This window comes from Taurulus bubalis (assembly GCF_910589615.1).
Source record: "Taurulus bubalis genome assembly, chromosome: 8".
Classification (NCBI taxonomy): domain Eukaryota; kingdom Metazoa; phylum Chordata; class Actinopteri; order Perciformes; family Cottidae; genus Taurulus; species Taurulus bubalis.
This window is the reverse complement of record NC_136596.1, coordinates 20,506,624-20,532,729: the sequence shown is the minus strand read 5'-3', so window position 1 is coordinate 20,532,729 and position 26,106 is coordinate 20,506,624. Positions and strand designations below refer to the sequence as shown.

The window sequence follows — 26,106 nt, the reverse complement described above, 5'->3', positions numbered from 1 at the left end:
AAAAATCACAAAACAATTTAAATTGTAACCCTCCACTCATCATCTCAGTCACTTTATATCCTCCATCCCAACTTCATTTGAACTGTATGAACACTACTACTCTCTTTTCCTCACAATGTTACAGACTGGCGTCGGGCATTAGGCATTACGCTATTGAATAATAAAGCAGAGCAATTGTACACATCATCTGAGTGTGTCAGCTGCTGGAGACATGTTGCAACACTCACAGATTAATACATCTATTTATCTACATTATTGTCAAACATGTGAATGATTATTTTAATATGTATGCAAGAGTGCATGGGTCTGCGTTAACTGATAACGCTTGTATCACTATATTTCGTATTTTCTCAGTGTGTGTGTGTGTGTGTGTGTGTGTGTGTGTGTGTGTGTGTGTGTGTGTGTATTTGAATACGTCTCTGGGTAATCCCACATATAACGTAATAATGGAGAATGTTATGATTCACAAGGGTAATAGTATGAGAAAGAATTACAATGAATCAGACAATTCACACTGTGCAGGTATAGAGAGTAGCTCCTTTACAATGCAGGTATGATGCATTCAATTGTCAGGCTGAGTCATGTTCCTTTTGATAGTCCAACATCGCATTGTCTTGGATTGAGCGCACCTCTACAGGCGTATAGGGGGCCACTACGGTATCTCACCTGCTGAGGCCTTTACTCACTTATATTCCACTATTATTCAGAATATGAGGACATTTCAAATATGGCTCATGTGAACCTTCTTTTCCATTTGGATATTATACTATATATATACTGCATTAGGTATTATTTCAAATGGAGCATTTTTTAATATTATTCATGTTTTAGGAGAATTCTTTGGACATACAGAGTATTTGGATTATCTGTTTCAATAAAAAAATGTACATCAATGCAACACACGGCCTCCGACCTTTTCAAGAAGGTGTTTGTAGGATTGAAAGAGGGAGGCTGTGTTTGCATGGTCAAACAAGTCCACCACCTGGAAAACTTTGAATTTTATTTTTTTCACGTCATATGGACCCATGTAAAACACAGTTGAGAATGACGTTGCCGTGGAATTCACTGGCCCTGGTAATAAGGATTCGGCATGCGATCATATTACGTCAATCTGAATATGTACAGCTGTGCTATATGTACACGGGAGTATTAGTAGAATGTGCATTTTCGTTATCCATGTAAACAGCTCATTAGGAATACTGCTTGTTTTGCAATAAGGGCAAAAAAAGGAATATGTGTTGCATGTAAACGTGGTTATGTTACAGCCTCTTATAGCGGACTCTCTCCAATTAATTCCTCCACTAAAACAACATTACCATCCAGAGCCCCGGATTCCTGCGTTCTGTCCCTGGACACCGACAACTTGCTTTGCAATCCAGGTGATGAAGACAAAAATGAATACTGCTGGGTTTATTTTTCCCCAGGGAAGCATTATGTTTCTTACTGTTACACCTCATGGCACATTAACCTTGATCAAGCAACTGCAGCTATTAGAGAGCAGAGAGAATAGGGGAACATCTTAAACAAAGAAACTATTTCCTTGACCTTAAAGTTAAGACTAATGTCTTTTACAAAAATGTGTTGTCTGAAACATCCACCACACAATTTATTTTGAGGAAATCTTGTCTAATGGCTAAGATTTCCTTGTTTAATCTTGAACTAGTTATTGGTTTGACGGAGAAGGAAGAGGAGGAGGAGGAGGAGGAGAAGAAAAAGATGAACCTCGTCAGTATGGAGAATTACTTTTCCAACCCCTGTTGTGTTGCATTTTTCATCATACGGTTTGAATACAACCATATTCTTTACAGAGTATGGAAGATTATAAAAGCAACAGGTAAGTGGCATTTACGAGAGATGCAAGAGCAATCTGTGCTCGAGAGACTTTCGTATACATGTGAGCAGAAGTAAATGCGGTGTTGAGTCCAATTTAATGGATATGGGGACTACTTCACGGTCTGCTTCTGTGGAAGCAGAGACTCCGAGAGAATAGAAGACGGAGAAAAATAGGATCCAGGGCAGATTTCCTTTACTGAATATAATAATCAGAGGAAGGCGGTTGGAGCCATACAAAAAAAGAAGATAATGATGCAGAGAGATGCATGCACAGAACAGGACAAAGGCAGGGAGACACTGACTTGGATAAAGACATAGATTAGATGCATTTTTCTCAGTGCAGTCCTTGTTAGTCCAGACAGTCTTTCTTCTTGGGTAAGTGGCACATGTAGGTGCCCGAAGGTCAACATTCTTCTGTATCCTATTTCTTGTCATGTATAATTTGATATACTCATCAATTAGCTTCAGAGTTGCTACAATAACTAAGTTTAGAAATAGATTATCACTCAACAAACAATATATGACAGTAACAAGAAACGCTCAAACCGCTGACAGCTGCAGTATGTGTCATTACTTTGTTGTACTTATGGGAGAAAACATTTATTTGATTGATGCTAAATTGAAGCACATAAAGAACTGCTTAAAGCGTAAAGCTTATTGGAGTTTTCTGTTTTTTTTAGTACAACAAAGTTTTTCATGTTCAGATAAAAATGACCAAATACTGTGAGAGTGGAACAAATAAAAAACAAAAACAACTTAGCCAACATTATCAGTCACTTGGTGAATAGAATACCATTCAGTTTGTAAGTTGTCTGTGTGTTTATCAACCCAGAAGACTATTTATTGCTTTCGTCCCGGCTGAGAGAAATACGTCTAATTCTCATTTTATCTCCTGGGCTTTCCAAAGATTGTATAAAATACATTTGTCAGTTGGAGAGGTCCAACTCAAAGAGCAGCAGAGAAACAAGGACACTGACACACATAGAGAGAAAGAGGACGGACTAAACCAGAAAGACCAACAAAGACAATGACAATAACACACGATGGCTCAATGTGAAGTAGAGAATGCACACAGAACATCATCATATTCCTGCACACGGTATCCAAAACACAAACACATATTGTAAAACACAGATGAATGTGATTATGTGTACCAAAGCAGAAGAGCACATGTGCAGGAATACAACTGCACAATATGCTAAGCATTTACTTACTGAAGTGTTGAATACATTCCCAAACAAACACACACACACACACACACACACACACACACACACACACACACACACACAGTCGCAAAAACAATCGATTCTCCCTCCTTGGTGGTGTAAAAGCATTTGAGGTGAAATCGATGTTGAAGCTTTGTGGAGTAAAGGCATCCTGGGTATATGGCGTGTGTGTGTGTGTGTGTGTGTGTGTGTGTGTGTGTGTGTGTGTGTGTGTGTGTGTGTGTGTGTGTGTGTGTGTGTGTGTGTGTGTGTCTGTGTTTGTGTGGTGACACAGGAGTGTGGGTGTAACCACCAGAGAGGACTAGCTGGTCCTTAGAAGTACATCTCCCCTCTGATCCTAGGATCCCTTGACACACACACACACACACACACACACACACACACACACACACACACACACACACACACACACACACACACATAGGAATGACGTGGACAATAAATGCAGGCCAAATACTGAAACAAATGGCTATTATAATAATAAGTCACATAAAAACAGATAGACTGAGAGAAAATAGAGTAAAATGAGTTTCAAACTGTCTCCATGTCTGCAGTCTCTCTCTCTCTCTCTCTCTCTCTCTCTCTCTCTCTCACACACACACACACACACACACACACACACACACACACACACACACACACACACACACACACACACAGCATGTACCCTCTTGCCATCTTGCTTATTAACTAACTAAACAACGATAGCACCAAGTTCAAGATGACATCTTTTTAATGAGGGAGATACTAATCACTTTGACCCTCAGTCTGTCAACATTCCCACTGCTGAAAAATGCTGAAATGCTCAACTAAAAATAGATTCCAAGCATCTAACTTCTCTGGAAAAGGTTTCCACAGATTGAAACACCGCATTAAATGCTTTGGTTGAATTCTCACTGAACTGGAGCTGCACACAGCATGAATTCAACATCAAGTGTTGCCCTCTTTTCCACCTTTTGAAGTTACAAAAGGTGGTGTTCAGTTTAGCCAAATGAGAGATGAAGAAGAAGTTCATGCCATATTGTGGCCATTCCAGCAGAAAACGGCATACAAATATAAACACTACAAATTAGGGCTGCATTTCTTTCCTTCATAAAATGGTTGACAGGTATATTTACTTTGATGGGAAGACTAGGTTTTAATTGTCCGGCCCAACAAGCTGTTTTTTTTTTTTATATATACAATGATAGAGCTGAAAAAAGGGAAGCAAAACATGAAGATCAAATCAGGGGCTCCATCAACAGAATCATAACATTAAGAAGCCCTAACATTAGCGAGTTTCCAATTTTCCAAGAAAACTTCATTAAAAATGTACCATTTCCTTAAATCACACTATTGTTCTCTGAATCGAGCAGTGAATCAGCCCAAAACCACTTCATAAATGACATGTTGTTGTAGTTATGTACTTCTTTGGCACACAGGATGCCAACCTAATGTATTATACGTTATGGAAGAGGCTGAATATAAGAGTAGTTACCAGAACAGTCAGAACCAAAGTAGAAGAAGTAGAAAATTACACTGGAGACAGTGGACGTACTGTTTGACATTGGCTTTTCGTAGATCCCAGTATAAACACCACAGCATAGGTCTGCGTGGCCCAAAACAAGCCACAGTCCGGCTGCCTGCTGTCTGCACCCCTCTCTCTTTCTTACTGATGTGATACTTGTGGCCATGATCTCATTATCCTGTTGTCTTTTAGGGTGACCCACTAGAATTCCATCTTGGAGGAGAGGCAAGGGCATTGCGGCATACAATCTTTTTAGTGGAAAATATGACATGCAGTAATAATATACATATATATATATATATATATATATATATATATATATATATATATATATATATATATATACATTCTTCCCCATATGGCAAAGTGGAAACATTGCATTCTTGCAATGGAGATCTGTTTAATAATCGAGAAGTTGCATCTAATCTGATGTAACCCTAATCATGATATAACAAGCTGGACAAATAGCCTCTCTTTGACGATTAACCTTTTTCCTTAAAAAACAAAGAAAATAAAAATAAATCGAGTGTAAATCTTGAATTACACGAACAGCACAAAACACCTTTTACTTTGTTTCGTTTGAGTAGTTCTTAATGAACCATAAGGTCTTTCCATTTTGATAATCTCCTCTTGTCCTTCCAAAATTAATCTTGGTTAAGGCACAAAGAGCGGGGGAGCCATTTAAGTTTGGCCCATTATCTTGCCATTTTTATTAATATCGAAGCTTGAGTACCAGTGTCAAAAACCAATTACACACTCATCTCGCACACGTCTCATATGTCAGCTGTGTTCTTTCAGCCGTAAACATGTTTAATTGTCTATTTGCATCCTTTTCATTTGGTCACAGTCTGTGACTCTGGCACTAAATCTATAATGTCTGGAGACCGTAATCACTGTGCATTCGGTCGCCAGAGAAACCCTTACGGTGACGACATGTGTCATCTGTCTGTAGTTTCATATAGCATTGACCCTTTTCTGTGAGAAATGATTAACTTTTTCAGAAGGACACTAGCTTTTGTACTGGCCTACTTCTAATGGTTTGATAATGAATGAATAGATGAATACATACATACACATAACATGTATTAAAAAATCGTATTTCCTTGTCTGGCTCTAAGGAAATATATTAATGAATAACAAAAGGAGTGCAGTGCTAATTTAAAAAAACATTGTTCAGTTCAACTTTCAATTGTGCAAAATGAAGGTCAGTGTTCGGCCGAGAATTTCTTCCGGAGACAACTTTGGTGGGCTTCAGATTTAGAAGGAATTAAATGATAACATTTCAAATAGCAAAGATGGTGATCAAAGTCGATGATGGGACTCAAACTCAAAATGTGACTCAATTGGAATAAGAGGGCTCGGTCAATGGCGGATGTCTCAGACATACACAGTTGCAGTTAGTGCTGAGCAGATGGGTCGTCTCATCATAAAGTGACAGAATCATGTCTGCTGACGCGAGACTCCAAGCCAATCCAATTTGGCTTTGAGTCCTCCATCCTTGCATCTTTAACTTTTGGAAGAGCAGAAGAGCGAAGAAGAGATGCAAGTGCAAGAAGCATTCCCCTTCCCTTCTTCACTCGTCTGTGTTACAGTCTCTCCTTTTCCTCTCCCCTTTACTTCCTTTCTCTGTCCGTCTCTCTGCTCGTCCTCTCTTTGTGTCCCTCCATCTCTTCAGTAGTTTATCATAATCACATCCCCTCAGTGTGATGGAACACACTTAAGGCTTATTACACACACACACACACACACACACACACACACACACACACACACACACACACACACACACACACACACACGGATAAGATCCACTTAGCTTTATCACATGTCTGACTGTGCTTCTAACATGGGAGATTATCCACGGGCCGTATGTTAGAGAGCAAAGGGCAAGAGCTGCAGGTAGGACGGGCATGTGCACATGCACACGTGCACACACACGCACACACACACACACACACACACACACACACACACACACACCTCTCAGATACAAACAGGAAGATAAGCTGAATACATGCTGAGAGATTTCTGTTAAATGGCCATTCTTCAAAATGGACACAGGTGGACACCCGGCAACTGAAAAAAGAGGGGGGGAGTTCACACACACACACACACACACACACACACACACACACACACACACACACACACACACACACACACACACACACACACACACACACACACACACAGCAGGGGTGTTGTACAACACAGACAGAGACAAACTGTTTGTAGGGGGAACCAAAGAGGCCACCTCATCACTTATACGTGTGTTTGTAAGTGTGCGTGTGTAGGTGTGTGTGTGTGTGTGTGCTTAATATGCACACAGATAAGACACGGACAATAAAAGTGTATCTTTTGTGTGTGCTTGTAAAAAGTGTGTGTGCGTATACATGGCAGAGAGAAATTGTGTGCGCAGGGTGTTGGTGGAGTATTTATTTTCCCCGCTGTGTGACCATGGCAGAATCTGTGTGTGTGTGTGTGTGTGTGTGTGTGTGTGTGTGTGTGTGTGTGTGTGTGTGTGTGTGTGTGTGTCAGCAGGCAATGCAACTAGGTGTAGTGCAGTCTAGCCACTTGTTCTTTTTCTCCACTTTCCTCAGATGACCTCAGGAATGATTGTGCACAAAACCAATACACAACCGTGGTCCTGTTTAAAATAATGTACTTATTTTGCATACTGGCATTTAAAATAACCTGTCTGCGGTGCAACAGAATAAAATCGCTCATCAATTACAGAAAAGCAAGTGTATTGCTCCCAAAAGATATGCACTCATTTTCATTCGAAAGAGTTTGTGCTTTGTAATTACTTTGCAGATGTGATGTTCTGCAATAAAAGTGTGCAATAGTAAAAGCACGCAGCAGTTGTAAACGCCCTGCAAATCCGTAGTAATGCATCACACATGATTTCATGTGAATTACAGAAGGTTTTCTATTGTGGCACTGACTCATTCAGGCCGGAGTAACAACAACATGACCAACTGCTTCTTTCGCCGGGAGTACATTTTGCCGGGCAAGTTTCAGTCTGTCCACGCCATCAGGACTATTCGGGCATGAACAGACAATACTTAAACGATTCCCTTGTTAGCTGTGTTTTGACCGCTGAGGGAACTAATTTCACATTAGATCGAGTAAATGTCCAACCAGCCAAATTAAGTGAATACACATTATGAATTACATCAAATAGAATTAGGTGCTAAGACACTTTATTCATCAGACATTCTACAAAGGCAGTATCCAATATCCTCTTCCTGGTTCCACGTTGACATGTGCCAATGTGAGACTGAAATACAGAAACATTTATTCAAAGTTGCTAAGAGTTCCTTTCTAAGATTTCTTCCATAATTCTAACCTCATAGGAGTATATTGATATAGTAATGCTATTTCCAGCCAAGGTGTTGTGTGCTGAAATGTTCTCCGGACAGAATAATGCATCGTGAAACATGATAAATCTGTCATTTGTCAGCCAGAAATCCCTAAAGTCAGTAAAATGATGAGGCGGAGATGGGATGCAGATATGCATGCTTAGCTTAGATCAGGGGTCGTAAACTCATTTTCAGCCAGCAAACCGGAAATAAATTTGTTTCTTGAGATACAAGTGCATGAAAACACATCGCCGATTATGTGGGAAACCATGTAGGTGACCTCTTAAAGCACACCTTAGAGGCATTTTGGGTACCACCATTCAGTTTGAGAAACCAGGATCTGCCTTCTTTCATTCCCCCTTCAGTCCCTCTCAGTCACCATTTCCCTCGAACGCTTCACATTCTCTGTGTTTTCCTCCATCCTTGGATCAAACATGAATATTCATGAGGTTGTTATTTGCATTGCTGGCATCTGAAAGAGGCTGAGTACACAAAGGTGACAGCCATCAACCTCGGAAGGCGGCAGTGAGAGATGAGACAGCAGATGAGGAGGAAAGAAATAAGATGATAGGAAACAGAACAAGAGAGAAACCGAGGAAAAAAAGGGAAATGAGTCAAAAAGAGAATAGAATACCAAATCAAATCGAAGCCAGATAAATTATTTGAAGGCATTTGTGTTCCCACCTCAATGTAAACTGTTCCGTGTTTGAACCCGTCTTCATGTAGACGCCGAACGCCACCGTCCTGCCGAGCCGAACCGGGCTGGGAGGCACCAGAACCTCCACATTATCATCGAGTCTCAATTTTTCTCCTTTGGCAGAAACCGGGCCCATGGTCATTACCACAGAACCAGCTTTCAGCATGTCTTGAAGACCCCCATCCACTAGGGGGCTCCACTGTCCGCTGAGGCCCAGGCCCAGGCCTCCGAGAGGCCCGACGTTTGCACTCTGTCCTCTCCATGGCTCATTAACGATGGAGGGACACTCTTGACCAGCCCCTTCCACTGGTATGATGGAGTAATACACATCCAGTGATGGTAGAGTCATTTCGGGAGGTCTTTTTCTCACTTGCGGTGGTGTAAACCAAGCTGGGGGAATCTCCAGACGGACAACACAGATGCCAGATGGTCCCGAGAGCCGGCAGCCCGCCGAGGGTGCTGCTTCACTGGTGTCACGGATGGCCACGGCTCTGACACATGGGAGGAGGGCTTGAGGAGGCGGGTCCGGCTCATCCCAACGACGGCCTACCAGATAAAACAGTACCTGAGGGCAAAACAAGTGCAAACAATGAGAATGTCAAAATGGATAAATTAGCAGAAGGACAGCTAGCCAATAAGATCTTTGTCAAGATATTACAAAGAACAATCTCTTTTTGACACTGTGATTTGACAACTGAAATTATTAATCACAAAAAAATTGGCTTTTTCTTTTTTTTGCGCAGAAATATTTAAGCATAATGAGCCTTGAAAGCAGCACTAATCAGTGTATTTACATCAACACAGGATAACATTACTGTGTGTGATGTGAAAGGTGTCGCTCGTAGTGACGGACCCACAGGGGGAATTATCACCTGACCGTTTTATATTCTTTCATCTCTTAACTCCCACAACTCTCACTTTCTTATCAGCCAAAGAGTAAGCTTCAAAAAGGCAATAATGATCATATAAAGATTGCATGATATATTACATTTATAGATTAAATTGTCTTATTAGTTGCCTTTCAGTTTGGTCATGCTTCATGTCTGGGATTGGAATATTAAGTATATGTGAAGCTTAAACCATTATTTAATTGCATTTGAAGATTTATGCGTAAAATCAATTAATATTCAAACTAAAACATTGAACTGCCAGTACCTGTATCCAGGGGCGTGTTGAACCAACTTTGGGCACCACCACTTGACCTTTGACCTTCCAGTTCAGGGTCACCTGATTGGTTGTCAGCAGCAGATGCGGTGGTGGGCCCTGAAGCAGCTCCACTGGGATTGGCTGCTCAATGCTCAGGTTTCCGTAGCTGCAATTGACGCTCGGCAGGGATTGCGGGGCGGCAACGGCGGGTTCAAGTTGGTGGAGGAGGAAGGGCTCAGTCCGCGATGACAGGCTGCCATTTCGCATAACATCCTGATTGGATTCCCGCAGAAAGAAGGCGGAGTCTGCACCACTGAGCTGGCATTGGATGGGGAGGTAGGTGGGAACGGAGGAGGAGAAACGGCTCTGGGAGGAGTCCGGCCCTCCCCATGGTCCAACTCCTGCTGCTCCGGCTCGGCTGTCCGACACTGAGGAGGGACGGCAAAGAGAGGCGAGCAGAAAACATGACGAGAAAAAGAGGAAAAGAAAAAAGCAATAGTTTAAAAGAGAAAGATGACAGAGAGACAGCAGAGGGGAAGGGAGGAGAAAAAGAGAGGAACAAGATTAACTTAATTATAATCAACAACAAACATACCTTGTTTAAAACAGATACCTAATGAAAAGCTGTGTCATTTCGAACTGAAATCCAAAATATCCAAATCAGCTCATAAAGTCAACAACCCAACAGTGTGTAAACCCGAGACTCATTGACCTGTGAAATGCATTTGTATTGCATCCACATACACTGATATAAACACAGACACATCCATCAGCGTTTTCACATTAGGTCACACATGCATTTCAACATAGACACGGCAGTACATTGTGTCTCTGTACAAGAAGAAATGAGTACAAACACATTAGCTCTCAGTTGATCGACTCAGCATCTCACAGGGCTCTACATTAATGCATCACTTTTTTTTTAAATCCCCCTTGGATAGGCATTACACCACCATATATCAAAGATGACACATTGCTCCGCAGTTTATTTCCATATTTTTACATTCAGTTTTTATTCATTTCCTGGTGTATTTATCAGACGTTTCACGAAGATTGTGAGTTTAGAGCCTGGGATTACCGGTTTTGGAGCAGTATCTCATTTCCAAAGAGGACAAGGGGTTACAATGACTGTGCTGTGATTGGAAGTTTTGATCCCTGCGCTTTATCCTCCATCACTTAGTGTTTGTTATTCATCCGCTGTTTGGCTTGTCAGCATTATTTTGTGCTTGCACTGAACCACCGAACTGATCACGTATTGAAAAATATTTGATGTTCGCTAAACAGGATCCACAATTAATTATATTGTGGTTCAGTATATTTCTGGAAGAGCTTGGTTCTTTTACGGCCAGGGTCTGGAAGTTAAGTTACCATAAAAGTTTCTCATAATTAAATTGTATGCACTTAAGGCCTCTTTTTATGTGACGAGATCCAACATTAACAAACTATTTGGTGCCAAAGTTAGAACAGTTTTGTTTATTTCACATGGGAGATTTCTGTCTTTTTTTCAATCAGTGCTTCTCTCACTGGTTTGAAGTGGATGTGCTGCGTTCACACCAAATGCGACATGATTTTTATCGACTATGGAATAAATAACCACTAGTTCTGCTTTATACTTGTTGTGGAAGTCCCAAAAATGTCGGAACATCAAACGCCCTCGTGTTTGGGTTCATAACACCATCCGTAGCCGCACACAGCTCGGTGAATTTCACCGACTCCTCCAGGAACTGCGTCTGGCTTGTCTCCGTAAAACGGATACCGTTTCCTTCATCCACCATGGAAATAACCACTAGTTCTGCTTTCTACTGGTTGTGTAAATTCCACATACGTCGGAACATCAAACTCCATCATGTCTGGGTTCATAATATTATCCGTAGTCCCACAACGGTACCAGCACTACTTCAGGCGGAGCAGCAGCAGTTTGATTCAGCAACGGCAAGACGGCGGTGGTGACGGGTGGAGCTTCTTAACGCTGATTCTCAACGCTGATTTGCTGACGCCCGGCGAAAATGTTGCGTCTTCGCAACAAGTCGTGCCTGTGCATTGACTTTGCATGTAATCTACTCGCGCGAATAATTCACGTCGCATTGGGTGTGAACACAGCATTAGAAGAGTTCAGGCTGAAACATAAGAGTTATGACGTTTTTTGCTTGGTGTCGTTTTTTTAATACTCGATGGCTGAAGGAGGAGGAGAAACAGACTTGGTGGTGGATTTACTGACAACGCCTTTCTCACGGAGGGTTATGGACCTGTTACTAGAACTGAAGCACACCGATAAACTGTACAACCGTGTCAATGGACTTTGACTTTACATCTGCAGTAGCGTTGTGTTATTGTGTCTATTTTTTTTTTTCATTATATAAGTTAATATCGATCCTTCTGATATATATATATATATATATATATATATATATATATATATATATATATATATATATAATTTTGTAGAAAAAGCATTTGGAGAACATGAATACATTAAATGGCTACGGCCGAACAATTTAAAAAAAGTGCTTTTTATTATAGAAAAATAGGATTTCCATTTTTACACACCAAGGAACCAGCGCTGGCACAAACAAAACCCACATACATAACTGTGTGTGTGTGTGTGTGTGTGTGTGTGTGTGTGTGTGTGTGTGTGTGTGTGTGTGTGTGTGTGTGTCCTAGGGTAGCGGAGTGTGAAAATATAATGAGGGTGGGACAGCATAGCGCTGTCTGGGGCAAGTCATACTGAGGCGACTTCACAAAACAATAATAGCAAAGAAATAAAGTGATACCTCAGTGCAACATGAATAAGCAGCTGATTTGGTTTGGGTATGTGGACTCGTACGGAGAAGTTTAGAGGGAGAAAGATAGGAATAAGGAGAGAGGATAGGTAAGGAGAGAGGATGGGACATGGAAAGACAAACACAAAGAGGCGATAGAATAAAGTAAAGAATAGTGAGACAGAGGAGAAAGGGGAAACTAAATGGAGTGAGATGAAAAAAGGGAAAAAGCAAAGGGAGAAGACGGGTGAAAAGTAAACAAATAGTGCAGTATGACTGATTGGGAATACTGTTCTGTTTCACAGGATGGCATAAATCTCACTTCAAATGACACAAACTTGTCTGTGGGGGAATCTTTGTCACTGAAGATATATACTATTAAACTTTTTGAATATATGAATATGTCCTCTACCACCAACATTGGGTACTTATTAAAACCTCTTTAACCCTAGCAATTTAATGGTGAAAATTGCGAATGGTTTGCATTCAACTAAATACTGAATATCTCCTCAACCCCAAGGTCTATTTGAATAATTTAAAAAGCTGTAATATACAGAAAACCCTTGTGAACATAGCTAATACGTTCATATATGTGTTAGTGCTATATTTGTTTATGATAGTACACAGAAAAGGAAAATGTATATATATATATATATATTTCCAAAAAGAAGTTATTTTTTCTTATCGTAACTATATTAATGAATGTAACATGTTAGGCGTATATGTACAAAGTTTTTAATAATTATTTTAGTTCAAGATTTTTGAGCGATCGTGTCAACTCGGCCAACACAAAAAATCCCCACTCCCTCCCTGGTCTTTGAACGGTCCTCGCTTCACTCTAGCCATGTAATCATATTTCAGCCATAAGTAAGTCAATAAAAAAATATATTGCTGGACAGAATACAGAAAATATATTGCTGGACAAGATACGCACAATGCTGTGCGTATCTTGGCAAAGATTGGTTTCGCACCGGATTTGGCGTTATTGGTGGATTCAGTAGGCTCTAAGGATTCCACAACTGTATGGTAATCCTGTGTAGCTTAATGCTATCGATATGAAAAGTCATATCTTCTCAAATCGGGATGCTCTCCCAAGTTACTCTCGAGTCCCTTGGAGTCATACTTATGGTTTATGCTAATATTTATTGTGGAATAGTGTCATAAACATGAAAAATGTACTTATATTGACTTGTAAGGCCAGGATGTGCCGTTTCCCAGGACCTCAAGTGGGAGCTGAACATCAGCTCCATCACAAAAAAGGCCCAGCAGAGGATGTTCTTCCTGAGGCAGCTGAGGAAATTCTACCTGCCAAAGAAAATGATGGTGCAGTTCTACACTGCCATCGTTGAGTCCATCCTCTGCTCCTCCATCACCGTCTGGCATGCTGCAGCCACTGCCAAGGACAAGGCCAGGCTGCAGCGCATCATCCGCTCTGCGGAGAGGGTGATTGGCTACAATTTGCCATCCCTCCAGGACTTGTTCACTTCCAGGACACTGAAGCGAGCAAGAAAGATCGCAGCTGACCCCTCTCACCCTGGACACAACCTGTTCGTGTCCCTTCCCTCTGGCAGGAGGTTGAGGTCCATCAGGAGAAAGACCTCACGCCACACTAACAGTTTCTTCCCGTCGGCAGGCGGGCTCATCAACAGAGCCCGGGTTCCCCACTGACTGATTCTATCACCACAGGACTATTTTTCGGACAATTCTTTCCGATCATTTTTCTTCCTTTTCTCTCTTCTCACCGGTCACTCCACTGCACACTTCATATTTAAACACTCATGCCACCTAACATACACTTAACTTTAACTTTAACTTAAACACACATGTCACTTTAACTGTTGTCTGAGCACTTTATCTTTATCTATAATTGATTTAAATATCATTGCACTGTTGCTGTCATCTGTGATTGTTGTTTGTCTTGTCTCGTCTAATGTCTAATGTATGCACCTTCCACCTAACTAAATTCCTCGTTTGTGTAAACATTCCTGGCAATAAACGGTTTCTGATTCTGATTATTTTTGCTGTGTCACACCAGAGGCCCATATATGGACTGGTAGGGCTTGAGAGATCGATGAAGACGTTCAACGAAGGGCTGAGGTCAAAAGGAGCATTCAGGACACAATGTAGTTGGACAGTTAAGAAGAAGAACAAAGTTTCCATATTAAAATGTTAGATTATACAGAGCATTATGTTTGAGTTCATGAGCTGTATGAGGTTAAGACTTTGTTTAAGTTCATGAGAAGACATATTTCTTTCATATTAACAGTGTTGTAAAATATACATCTTTATTGGCTTCCTCCATAATTAATGGTAATAAAAGGTTGCAAAATATTTTTTTGTGCCAAAGTTTGTGTAGGATTAGAAATCAACATTATGCACATTTATGTGGGCAAGGTCACAGACCATTCATGTTTTGGAGCTGATCATCCATATTGAGTGGTTGAGAGTCACATGCAAAAAAAGGCTGGTTGAAATGTAGCCAGAGCGAATTTTCAAATCTAGTTTATAATCATCCACTGTTGACAGACCGCTAGGTCATGTGGTCAAAACACACACGTACATTAGCCTCAGTAAGCCTTAGTTTTTTTCTTTTAATATTTCCCCATTATTATGGGCATCCTTGAGGTGCAAACGCCTGCATGTGTGTCTGTGTGTGTCCACGGGGGTCTGATGAAGCATATGTCCCAATCCCGGACAGGGACCTCGAACAGCTGACACAGACAGGCAAACACACACACACACACACACACACACACACACACACACACACACACACACACACACACACACACACACAAAGCTTTTCTCATGCAGGCTAAGGTTGACCATTGGATGGAATTATTAACATTGCATGAAATATTAGAAACAAATGTCTCCCCTTCATCTCAGGTCATATTTATTTTTCATTGTGATGATTTTCAAACAGATGAGTGAAATATTTTCTTTCGTCTTTGATCGACTTTTCATGTTTATGATCGACTTTGAGCTGTTGCTGTTGCTGTTGAATTTGGTTGCTTGTTAAGTTAGTAATATGAACATGTAAGCCTCCACTGTAGTCCAAATAGTACATTATTCCGTACAGCGTTATCGTGAACTTAAATAATAAAAACAAAAGATGCAATCTCAGCTCAATAGGTGGCGCTATACTACAAGTCAGGGTTGGCCTTTTGCAATCTGGCATCCAAACACTAGTATGCAATTGGCTACCATTAAACTTGGCATGGTCCAGATTACCTGGCATCATTACTTTGGCAACCGGAAACCACAACAGGAGTCCATACCCGCTGTGTCCTGCTGCACAATGCTTCAGTGTGTGTGCGTGTGTGTGAAAATGTGCCGGTGTGTGTGTGGATTATTGTAGTGGGTCCCTGTCTTGCATGGTTAAGAAAATGTGCATATACTGCATGCATACTTTTGTATAAATAATAGTGAGTGACAAAGTATACTATAAAAATATGTGTGTGTGTGCGTGTGTGTGTGTGTGTGTGTGTGTGTGTGTGCGTGTGTGTGTGTGTGTGTGTGCGTGTGCGTGTAGGTGTGTGTGTGTGTGTGTGTGTTATGTAAAATTGGAAAGGAACAAAGCCAGATGTACAGAGATTTGACAAGGCCCATCTGTGATCCTTCTTCCCCCACAAAATGCCCATGCTGCTTTATTTCTATACACACACACACACACACACACACACACACACACACACACACACACACACACAGACAATAATCAAAACACATTGGAGCATGTAGGACAGGAAGAAAGAGAAAGAAAGGAAAGACAGCGAGACGCAAAGCGAGATGGGTTCCAGTGAAAAGGAGAGATACCAAAATGTGATTATGGCTAATATCAGCTTGATATTGTGTTGGTTATATATTGACTCAGAGTATTATTTAATTACAGACAGGCACACCAACATACACACACATAATCAGGTCTGTCTTTTACGTCCGCCTGGTTTGGGTATCTGTCTGCAACTGTGTCTGTGTGGGTGTGAGACAGACACATACAGTATGTAAGACAAGTAGGACAAACTAAATGTTGCATCAATGTTGTCTGCAACAGCAAGCATAAACTTCAATGTGAACGTGTTCCCATATACACACACACACACACACACACACACACACACACACACACACACACACACACACACACACACACACACACACACACAAAGCTCCATTGAACCTTTTTGGTGCATATTTTCTTTTTCATATTCAGCCGAAGGTGCATTGGCATGGTCCAAGGTTTCCATTCATTGCCAAAGCAAAAGGTGTCAAAATGCTCCACAATGTTATTTTTGATTTACTGTTACTACCAATTTTACTTTAATATATGAGAACCGTGTACCAAATCCTTTTTTTCTCCACTCTCTGCTCCCCTCCATCTGTTTGCTCCTCATTGCCAGTCCCACTATTTGTCTTGCTTAGGTTGTTTTGCACACTTGAACAAATAGCTTTGCCTTGTAAATTCTTAGAGCTGCAAAGCTATTCCGAAGACGTAGTAGAAAACAAAATATTTCTACAACTGCTTTCCTACTTCTGTGAACTGTCTGTGAACAACAAAATGTCCAAAATGTACGAGTGTTTGAGCATCAAAACATCAGTTTGCTTTTACTTCCTTCAAAGCTTTTATCCACAGAAGTAAATTGCCCCCCCCCACCCCTCCCTCCATCCACCACCTGGTAAAAAAGAAAAAGCACAGAGCAGACACAGCGCAGCAAACAGAAATCCATCATGGGAGAATTTCCTGAAAAGAATTAACTCCATTGATCACACAGATGGCACACTATCTGAGAGAGAGTCGGAAAGAGATAGGAGGAGTGAGAGAGATACAGATGGATACGGGAAGATATATAGACAAGGATGATGTGAAATGTGGAAGAAAGGAAGGAGACAGTGTTGAGGAGGAGAGGTAATATGGTGAAAGAGGATGAGAGAGGGATGAGGTTTCTATTTCTGAGCAGAACATTCATCACAAGCATGAGTTTATTTTGGTGGTCTCTCTATCTCTTTCTCTCTGCCTGTCTTTCTATCTATCTCTCCCTAATGGTGTACATTTTTGGGATGAAGTCATATTTTGGCGGAAGTGAAGTAAAGACACTGGTGGTGGTAAAGAGGGAGTGGAAAGAAGGCCAAACCAAAGTCAATTAGCATCCTTTGTCATGGTGGACAAACACATTGCCAGACTGAAGAGAAATACAGGTTGGGAAAATTGTGCAGAGTTGTGGCCCACCATTTAATTTAATTACAGGCCATCACCACGTTATGCTCTATGAAGAAGTTCTGGTTGTTTCACGTTTCTCTTTGAGGTGAAGTTGATATGATGAAGTGGAGCGGGACTTCTGATGAGCGTAGTGAAAGGATCTGTGTGGGACGAAGACTCGGAGGAGGGTCGCGTCCGTTTTTACTAAAATGACAACTGACCGCAACGATAAGAGTGAACGCCCATACTTAGCAGAAACCGGAGAGACGCAAAGATTAGAATGAGAGAATAAATGAGAGTGTCTCCCTGACTGAACTTCCATCAAGCTTCATTCATATAATGTCCTCTGTGGCTCTGGTTGGAACTTTGTCCAGTCTGAGAGAATAACCCCTGATGACGTTAAAGTGATATCATCTCGGCTTGATCTTAGAAACTACGAATTGAGAACTGAAAGCTTCCGTTACAAAATGGGAGTGGAACACTTAAAAGACACGGTCCTTAAAGCTAATAGCTGTATTGGAACTTCAGTCAGCTAAAGGAAGTATATCCTTCTATTAGAAGTACATCCCCTGATTGTATTACAGTGCCTCCAAATGGGACACTAATAAAAACTCACAATGCTTTGAACTCAACCATGAAATGTGATTACAAGACATTTTGGATAAGTTGACAATTGCACCAATCTCCTAAAAGCTTGCTGTGTTTCTACAAAAAGTTACAGATAAGTAGATGGATTCTAATTAGTGGTACAGAGTCTAGGGAAAGAAAACGTGTATTTCTTTTCTCCACCGAAAACACTGATTACAGCTGTCCTTCCTTGTTGATGCAGTTTGTGTACACCTGGTAGAATAATCCCCAACACTCCCACACACACATGCACACCCCACGTGTTGATTGATGTCCCTGTCATTGGGTCAGTGGAGTCACATTTCCCCAGATATGGTCTGACCACCACCTCTCTCCACACACACACACACACACTTGCTTGGACCCAATATCCCCCCTCTCTCTTTTTATCTGCCTGCCTCTTTTTCTCAATTCCGTCCTCTATACTCCCCATATTTGCTTCCCTCCCCTCTGTTTGCCTTTCTGTTTCCCATTACACCTTTCCATAGAAGCAATTTAATGGGAAGACAGGGAGACATGTCACAACTAATAATTTCACATAAATCATCTGCCTCCATCATTCTCATACTTTTTGAAGACATAAGAGAGTCATTGGGAGAAAGGTAAACATCACATTTGTTTCCACTATTCAGAAATGTCGATGTTCATGGAACGTTATCAGCTGATTGAATGGCCGTCATCACTCCTGTTCTAATGTTACAGATCGGCCAAACTGCACCTGCAAGTTGTGAAAGTGACACAAAACAAATTTAAGTATAAGCAACTAAACTACTTTGGTTTAGGAAAATATCACGGTTTAGGGTATAATAAGTACTACGAAAGCACCACCATAGTTCTCATACACGCTTGGCACACAGTTTGTTTTTTATTCATTCATTATATGTGTCCAACCAAGAACAAGAAACTCAGTTGTGATTTACATGCAGACTAATTATGAATATGTGTTTAGTTAATTTACTGCAAAGGACGAATGGCTTATGCAAACTTCCCTATATCTTCAATATCCTCATCGTATGTCCAGTGTCTCCTAGAGAAGTACGAGGAAGAAGCTGAGCTGGACTGACTGAAAGAGCGGGAAAGATAAGATGGTGGGATGGAGGAATCAGGGAATTGTGGATGTGGATTTTGTGATTGTGACTCATGTCAGCATTAGTGTGTGTGTGTGTGTGTGTGTGTGTGTGTGTGTGTGTGTGTGTGTGTGTGTGTGTGTGTGTGTGTGTGTGTGTGTGTGTGTGTGTGTGTGTGTGTGTGTGTGGAGGGGGTTCATTGCACTCTGTCACAGAGAGTGTGTGTGTGTGTGTTTTTGGCAGCAGATGCAGGGACGTGGAAAGAGCAATTTCACATGGTCATACCACTGACAGAGACAGAGAAGGAGGTAAAGAAAGGAAAGAAAGAAAAGAATGGAAGTCGAGCAACAAAGATCAAAATGGTGGAGAAGTGTGCAGAAAATGCGAAAACTCACACTGGCTCACACACAACATTTTCAAAATGTTCTTTTCATGTTCTGTAATAAAAAAAAAAATGTTGTGTGGAAAATCATCGTTCTCTACATGACGTGCAATTTTGACACAGCCTGGCACAGTTCCACTGGTCTGTGCGCCACACTTGCAATTGTATTGCTGTAGTATTGTGTAATAATCTCAGATTCTTTATCTTTCAGGTGTAAAATTACCACATCAAACACCCCAAAAGCTGGTATTCCCAATTGAAGAGTTGTGTTCCAAAGGTGGACTGCTGCTACACTGATTGAATTTTGAGTCTGTAAAAGCACTTTCATTTTAAAGTACCGTTTCCCACTGCACAGTGACATGCAGGTGCTGGGAGCAGTGTTGTGTTTGAGCATGTCTATTATAAAATAGATTAAGAAATACAGTATTAGGTTTCTAAAGAATTCAAATTAGTTTGTAATGAACCACATTATTTGGTGATAACTGTTTCGGTGATGAAGCTCAATAGGGTTTTCTCTATTTTTATATTTGCAAAGACTAATCAACTTCGTTTTGGTGAGTGCTCGGTGTAAAATGCTGAAATTAAGCCAAGATTGCAGTGCCTCGCCCCAAAATGGCAATCAATAAGAAGAAGAAAAGAAAAGTTAGAGGCAGGAAAATGAAGGATGGGAAAAGGGAAGCACTAGCATGACAGGAAGAGGGAGATAAGTGCAAGAAAAAAGAGGATTAGACAAGAGATAATGGAGATAAGTGTAGAAGAGCTGAGGAAAGAAAAAGAGGGGACACAACCAGAAAACCAAAATGAAGGAGAAGACAGAGGGAAACATAACCTACAAGCATCCTGTTATATATATATAAAGTGATGTAATAATGAATGTGTGTGTGTCCATGCAGGTACATAAACGAGCATTGTGTGTGGCACTGCATGTCTGACCTTTGTGGTTAAAAGGAGTGGTGAGGCATGTGCTGTCAAGACTAATACAAGCCATTATATATCTGTTCACAACACACACACACACACACACACACACACACACACACACACACACACACACACACACACACACACACACACACACACACACACACACAGGTTTACTTGCTGTGACACAGTTTGTGAACATGCGTCATTGATGGAAGATGTCCCAGAGAGGGAGAGGAAGGAAAGGAGAGATGAATGACTCAAACAAGAAAGAGTTGTAGGGCAGACGAAGAAAAAAACACGTCAGTTGACAGTGAAAGTTTTATTCTCTACAGCTCTGAAGCACAAACTGACAGAATGATGAAGAAGAGGACAAAATAAAAAAGAAGAAAATAAAGGGACGAGAAGAGAGCTCTCATCATGGTTTGAGAAACAAATAATGCAGATTTGCTTTCAAGGGTCATATTTATATGTGTTTGTCTTCAATGTTAGACATATTCAAGGACTTCTACTCTTCCAACAATGAATATTCATTATGGGATGCTACACTCACAGTGACAGCAGTAATTCCATAAGGATGGTAATTATAAGTAAATACACGTTAGGCACATTGGGCAGACAGGCATACACACACACCTACATGCATATCTGTCGTCTACATGTGTATAAATGTCCAGAAATGACCATGTGCCCTGAGGTGCTTTTGATCACCAGTGGCCCTATGGAGCAATGTTTTGACGAGCATCCTGCCAACTGCATTTCGCATTAATCCATACAGACAGTTGGTGGATGTTAAAAGTAGAATCTGTCTGTCTAAGAGTAGCAGAAGAAGAAGACGTCAAGCCAATGTAGGCAGGAGCAGTTTTAAAGTGTTTAACTATTCTTGAAACCACAAACGTTCAATGCATATATATTCCGCCTTTTTGTTTGGCCTTGAGGATACAAACAATGCAGTTTTGTGCAAAACTTAATTAAGCTACACGGGTTACCTTTAAAGTAAATACATCAATGATGTCACATCCTGTTACAGTGCATAGCATTCAGCATCGACCATCTAATTGCAGTCCATTGATTTCCCCTCTGGAAAAAAAAAACCTTATAATAACAGCCTGAAGGAGCGGGGGCAATTTGGCTAAGGTTGAAGAAGACTTAATTATTGTGTTGACATGACTGAAGCTATTTTATAATAAAAGATGTTCCAGCAGCAATCTGCAATTATTTAGTTTTAACCAATTTGTTAAACACTATGACTAAGAACTAGGTATATCTATTTGATTTGATCAATTATACGGGTTGTTATTGTCCATACAAAAATGTGCAGATCTATAGCTCTTTATGTAAACTCAAACTAAATCATTCGAAGACTCAAAGCAAAATGTTAACGGCAAAGATAAAGAAGCAGAGTACCTTGACATTCTTGTACTTTGAACGTTTTCAACCAGTGTTTCAGCTCGTTTCAGCTACGTGTTGGCAATGTGGAATGTTTTGCATTCAGGCCGAACAAGTGAGAGATCAGCAAGCGACGTGCAGAGCAAATGCCGAAGTATATGGAGCGTGCGTTATTGAAAGTAACATGTTACGGCTATGATTATGAAGTGAGAGAAAGTCCACAAAGGACAGGTGGGGCAGGTGGTGGACAGGTCAATCGAAAAACACGAGACTTCCAGGAGATCTCATCGTTTCCCATGGGAACGTTGAGTTTATGCTTGTTACGTAACTTTACGTAAGAAAGTCCACAAAGGGTGGTTGTTTTAATTTGTTTCACGGTAGCAAATTTCCTTGCCTACACCTAAGCAATTGTTTCACGCGTTGCGTGTTTCTGCCAAGGCGATATGATGGTGTAATGAAACATATTTTTGGTTGAGGAACGTTGACATTAAACGTATCCAATGGTTTGCAGAAATGTACAATTCCAACTTTTTTCTCCTGTCGACTGGGTTGTCAGCTGATCAGAATTGAGTATTTTCCGTGGCCTGGTGAAAACATTTATAATTCATGAACTGCATACGTACAGCCGCTAATGCAGGTCCTTTAGATTTGATTCACAGGTTTTTATTATGACTGATTAGACAATTCAGCTCAATAGAATGCATTCACATCTTTCCATTGCACAGCATGTCCTTGTAATCCTCGTCTAATCTGTTTACAACTCTAATCTGGTTAGGCCAATCTGATTAATGTTCAACAGTTAATTATTCTGATTGATGTACTAATAAGAGGAGCATTATCACACAGTTGACAGGCACCTCTTGCTCTGTCTCTCCCCATTGGGTCCGTATCTGCCTCACTCTTTTCCATTCTCACTTTGGCTGGCATCTTTGGGTTCTGTTTATCTGTGGCTTTTTATCGGTCTTCCGCTCGGCACTCGTCCCCCTCCGTCTCTCTTCCCTCCGCTGTCATCAGTCTCTCACTCCCTGTTTATCAGTCATTCTCTGTCTTATTGCTATCGATCGCTACAGAGGCCACATGAGGACAAACTTAATTAAGTCTGACAAGTGCAGGTATTTTTATCTCTGCATCCGAAACACTCCCACTCGCCCAAATGCCAGTGCACCAAAACACCAACACACCCGTCCACACGCACACGCACACACACACACACACACACGCATGCCCACTCAAACACATGTTAAACCTCAAACTGTGTCCTAATGACATATTGTTGACTTTTGGGTGAAAATCATTTATGCTAATTGTGCCCTTGTTCAACTTTGACATTTTGTGAGCGCATGTGCAACGGGAGGGTGTCAGTGAATATCAAAAATACACACACACACACACACACACACACGCACACACACACACACGCACACACAACTTTGAAGAGCTTCCATTCCTGTCCTTCTCTGTTCTTGAAGGTTGTTACACTCACCCTTTGAACGTCATTAACCTTAACCTGGAAATAAACATTTAAAGAGGTGATGACGAATAATTATACACGCGATTTTCACCTTTAACCCCTTGACAGATGATGCAAAAAAAACGCACTCACACACTGTTGCATGTGCACATGTCAGTCTTCATCATCACCTCCCCTCAGGTCATCCATCAAACACACAGCTGCGTCAATGCGCGAGTTCTTTATGCAGAGGTGTGAACTAACATTTGAGATTAGCCCGCTCGTGTTGATCATCTGTTGATCACATAGTGTGTTATTTATTGTCAGTGTGTGTGTGTGTGTGTGTGTGTGGGTGGGTGTTTCCAGTATATGTATGTGCATATATGTGTAATTGACTGAGTAAAAGTGAAAATGGCAGGTTACAGTTATGATTAGCTGAGTGAATGGCAGCATAAATGCGTGTAAGTGTGAGGGTTGTGAGTGTCAGCTTTAAGAGGTTCATCTTCAAATGAAATCTGGGAAAGGTCAGTTTCATAATTATAAATCTAAGATTGTATAAGTGGAAATTAAAAATGTAAGATATCAGTTTGGAAATGATCCCCAATCAAACCAATATTTTTGATACAGGAGCACAAAATAAGGATATTTTGATTGTCATGATTCACTTCAGCTTAAGTAATATGTTCATTTGGTATTGAACTAAAGACCTTCTCTTACTCAAATGAGCAACAAATGTTCCTGTATCCAACCGTGCTGGTGAAACAATGAAATTGACACACGTAGAGATAACAGTCTTTCCTTCAATATTAGATAAAACAGGAAGTCATCAACCATTTGAGAGTTACAGACAAATAGTACAGTCAAATTGGGCATAATGCCACCATTCGACTATTAATTTGGCTATTAATCTCTCAACCTTCTGTCTGTGAGACCATCCACTCTCTCCAGCCATTTCTCTTCCCCTCCATCTCGTCTTCCTCACTCTCCCTCTGATCTCAGTATTTATCATAATAATCCTATTAAGCAGAAAACCCATAAAATGAAAATCTGATTTAAATTCTGAGGTTGAACATTTAAATATAAGACAGCACATTTGTACTGAAAGTTGAGTAATTAGAGTGGTGCGGTAACTTCCGATAAGGTCATAAGTTATTACAGGGTCGATTGTGAGAGACTGAGTGTGGGAGTAAGGGACCATGATTGGCCATTTGAACCTCTTACAATACGGTATACTTTGTTGCTGACAGCAATTTAGCTTATTGGTCATATCTTTGGTAGTTTACTTAAGGTAACTTGGGTATTTTTCAACCTGGACCCGAATGGGGACAACAATTAAAACATGTTTTTTTTTACTGCAACGTGATCGTTTGAGGCGTCGTTCTGAAAATCACAATGACACATATTGTCGAAGTCAGCTTTATATTTAGCCATGACATTGAAAATATGTTAGATAGCACTACGGCTACGTTCACACTGCAAGCATAGAGCTCAATCTGGATTATTTTTTTTGCTTAGATCAGATTTTTTTGTTTGGCTGTTGGCCAGTATCAGATCCCAGTGTGAACATGGTCACGTCCTGAACCGACCCGCATGCGCGATAGAACAATAACAAAGATGTCAGACGCTTACAGAAGTAAGCATGGAGTTAACTTTCACAGTTTGCAGTGGAAACAGGCAGACGGTCACAGTCCCTCCACTGACTTACTCCATTGCAGCTGTCTTCTGTGTTTGTATTCACAGAGTGACTCCTGTCAGCACAGAACTGTGACAGATGTTTATAAAGTTGCATGAACTCTGTGATGACTGTTCAGGCTGAAACTGTTGCAAAAACAATCGGACGGGTTTGTGATTTAGGACCACATGTGAACGTGGCCAAAATCAGGAATGGATAGATCAGATTCCATATGATTTGTGGGCCACTTTCTCCCCTCAGTGTGGACGTTGCCAAAGCTACGTCGTCTGTACTCCAACACAGCACCGGCTCTCCTCTCCTCAACTCACTCACGTTTCCACCGCTGTCCTCCAGCAACGTGACAGACCGACCGGACAGACAAACCGGATCAGGTGAAAGGTACTTTTTTTTCTTTCTGTAGGGTGCTTTTTATAATGTGGTCAGTCATTTATAATAACACTCTGAGCCTGTTTTTTTTGGCAAAAACAAGCACTTTTAGAAAACATACATTGACGGTGAGGAATTGCCCCGAGCATGTAGCAGCTGCTGTCTGCAGCGTTGTCCCTTACTGGACCAATTTCAAAGATGGTTGTCCCCATTTGTCATTCAGACTCAAAAACATGGGAAAAACACTGAAGTATCTCTTTAACGTTGCTGGTGACCATGGATATCTGATTATGTATCTCGAACCAGTTCAAAAACTCAGCCAGTTGTTTTTCATATGCGCATATTAACTGAAACCAGAGGCTGTCTGCACTGTGAGTAAATGCATCCATCAACACAGTACTGTTATTTCAAAGTGTAAAAGTTATATAGAGTTGTTAGCTAATTCAATGCCTGACAAAAGAATAACTATGAAAATCAA

At 40.9% G+C, this 26,106-nt stretch overlaps 1 protein-coding gene across 1 annotated transcript in view; it reads right to left on the bottom strand.

The window, feature by feature from the left end:
• The window catches only part of LOC306739729 (transmembrane protein 132D), a gene marked incomplete at both ends in the record, with an annotated part of 218,612 nt that overhangs the window by 135,869 nt on the left and 56,637 nt on the right, over window positions 1-26,106 (bottom strand). Inside the window, 2 exons of the mRNA XM_079221772.1 lie at window positions 8,616-9,193; window positions 9,784-10,202. Of these exons, the coding sequence (XP_079077898.1) occupies window positions 8,616-9,193; window positions 9,784-10,202 (997 nt within the window). The remainder of the gene's footprint in view (window positions 1-8,615; window positions 9,194-9,783; window positions 10,203-26,106) is intronic.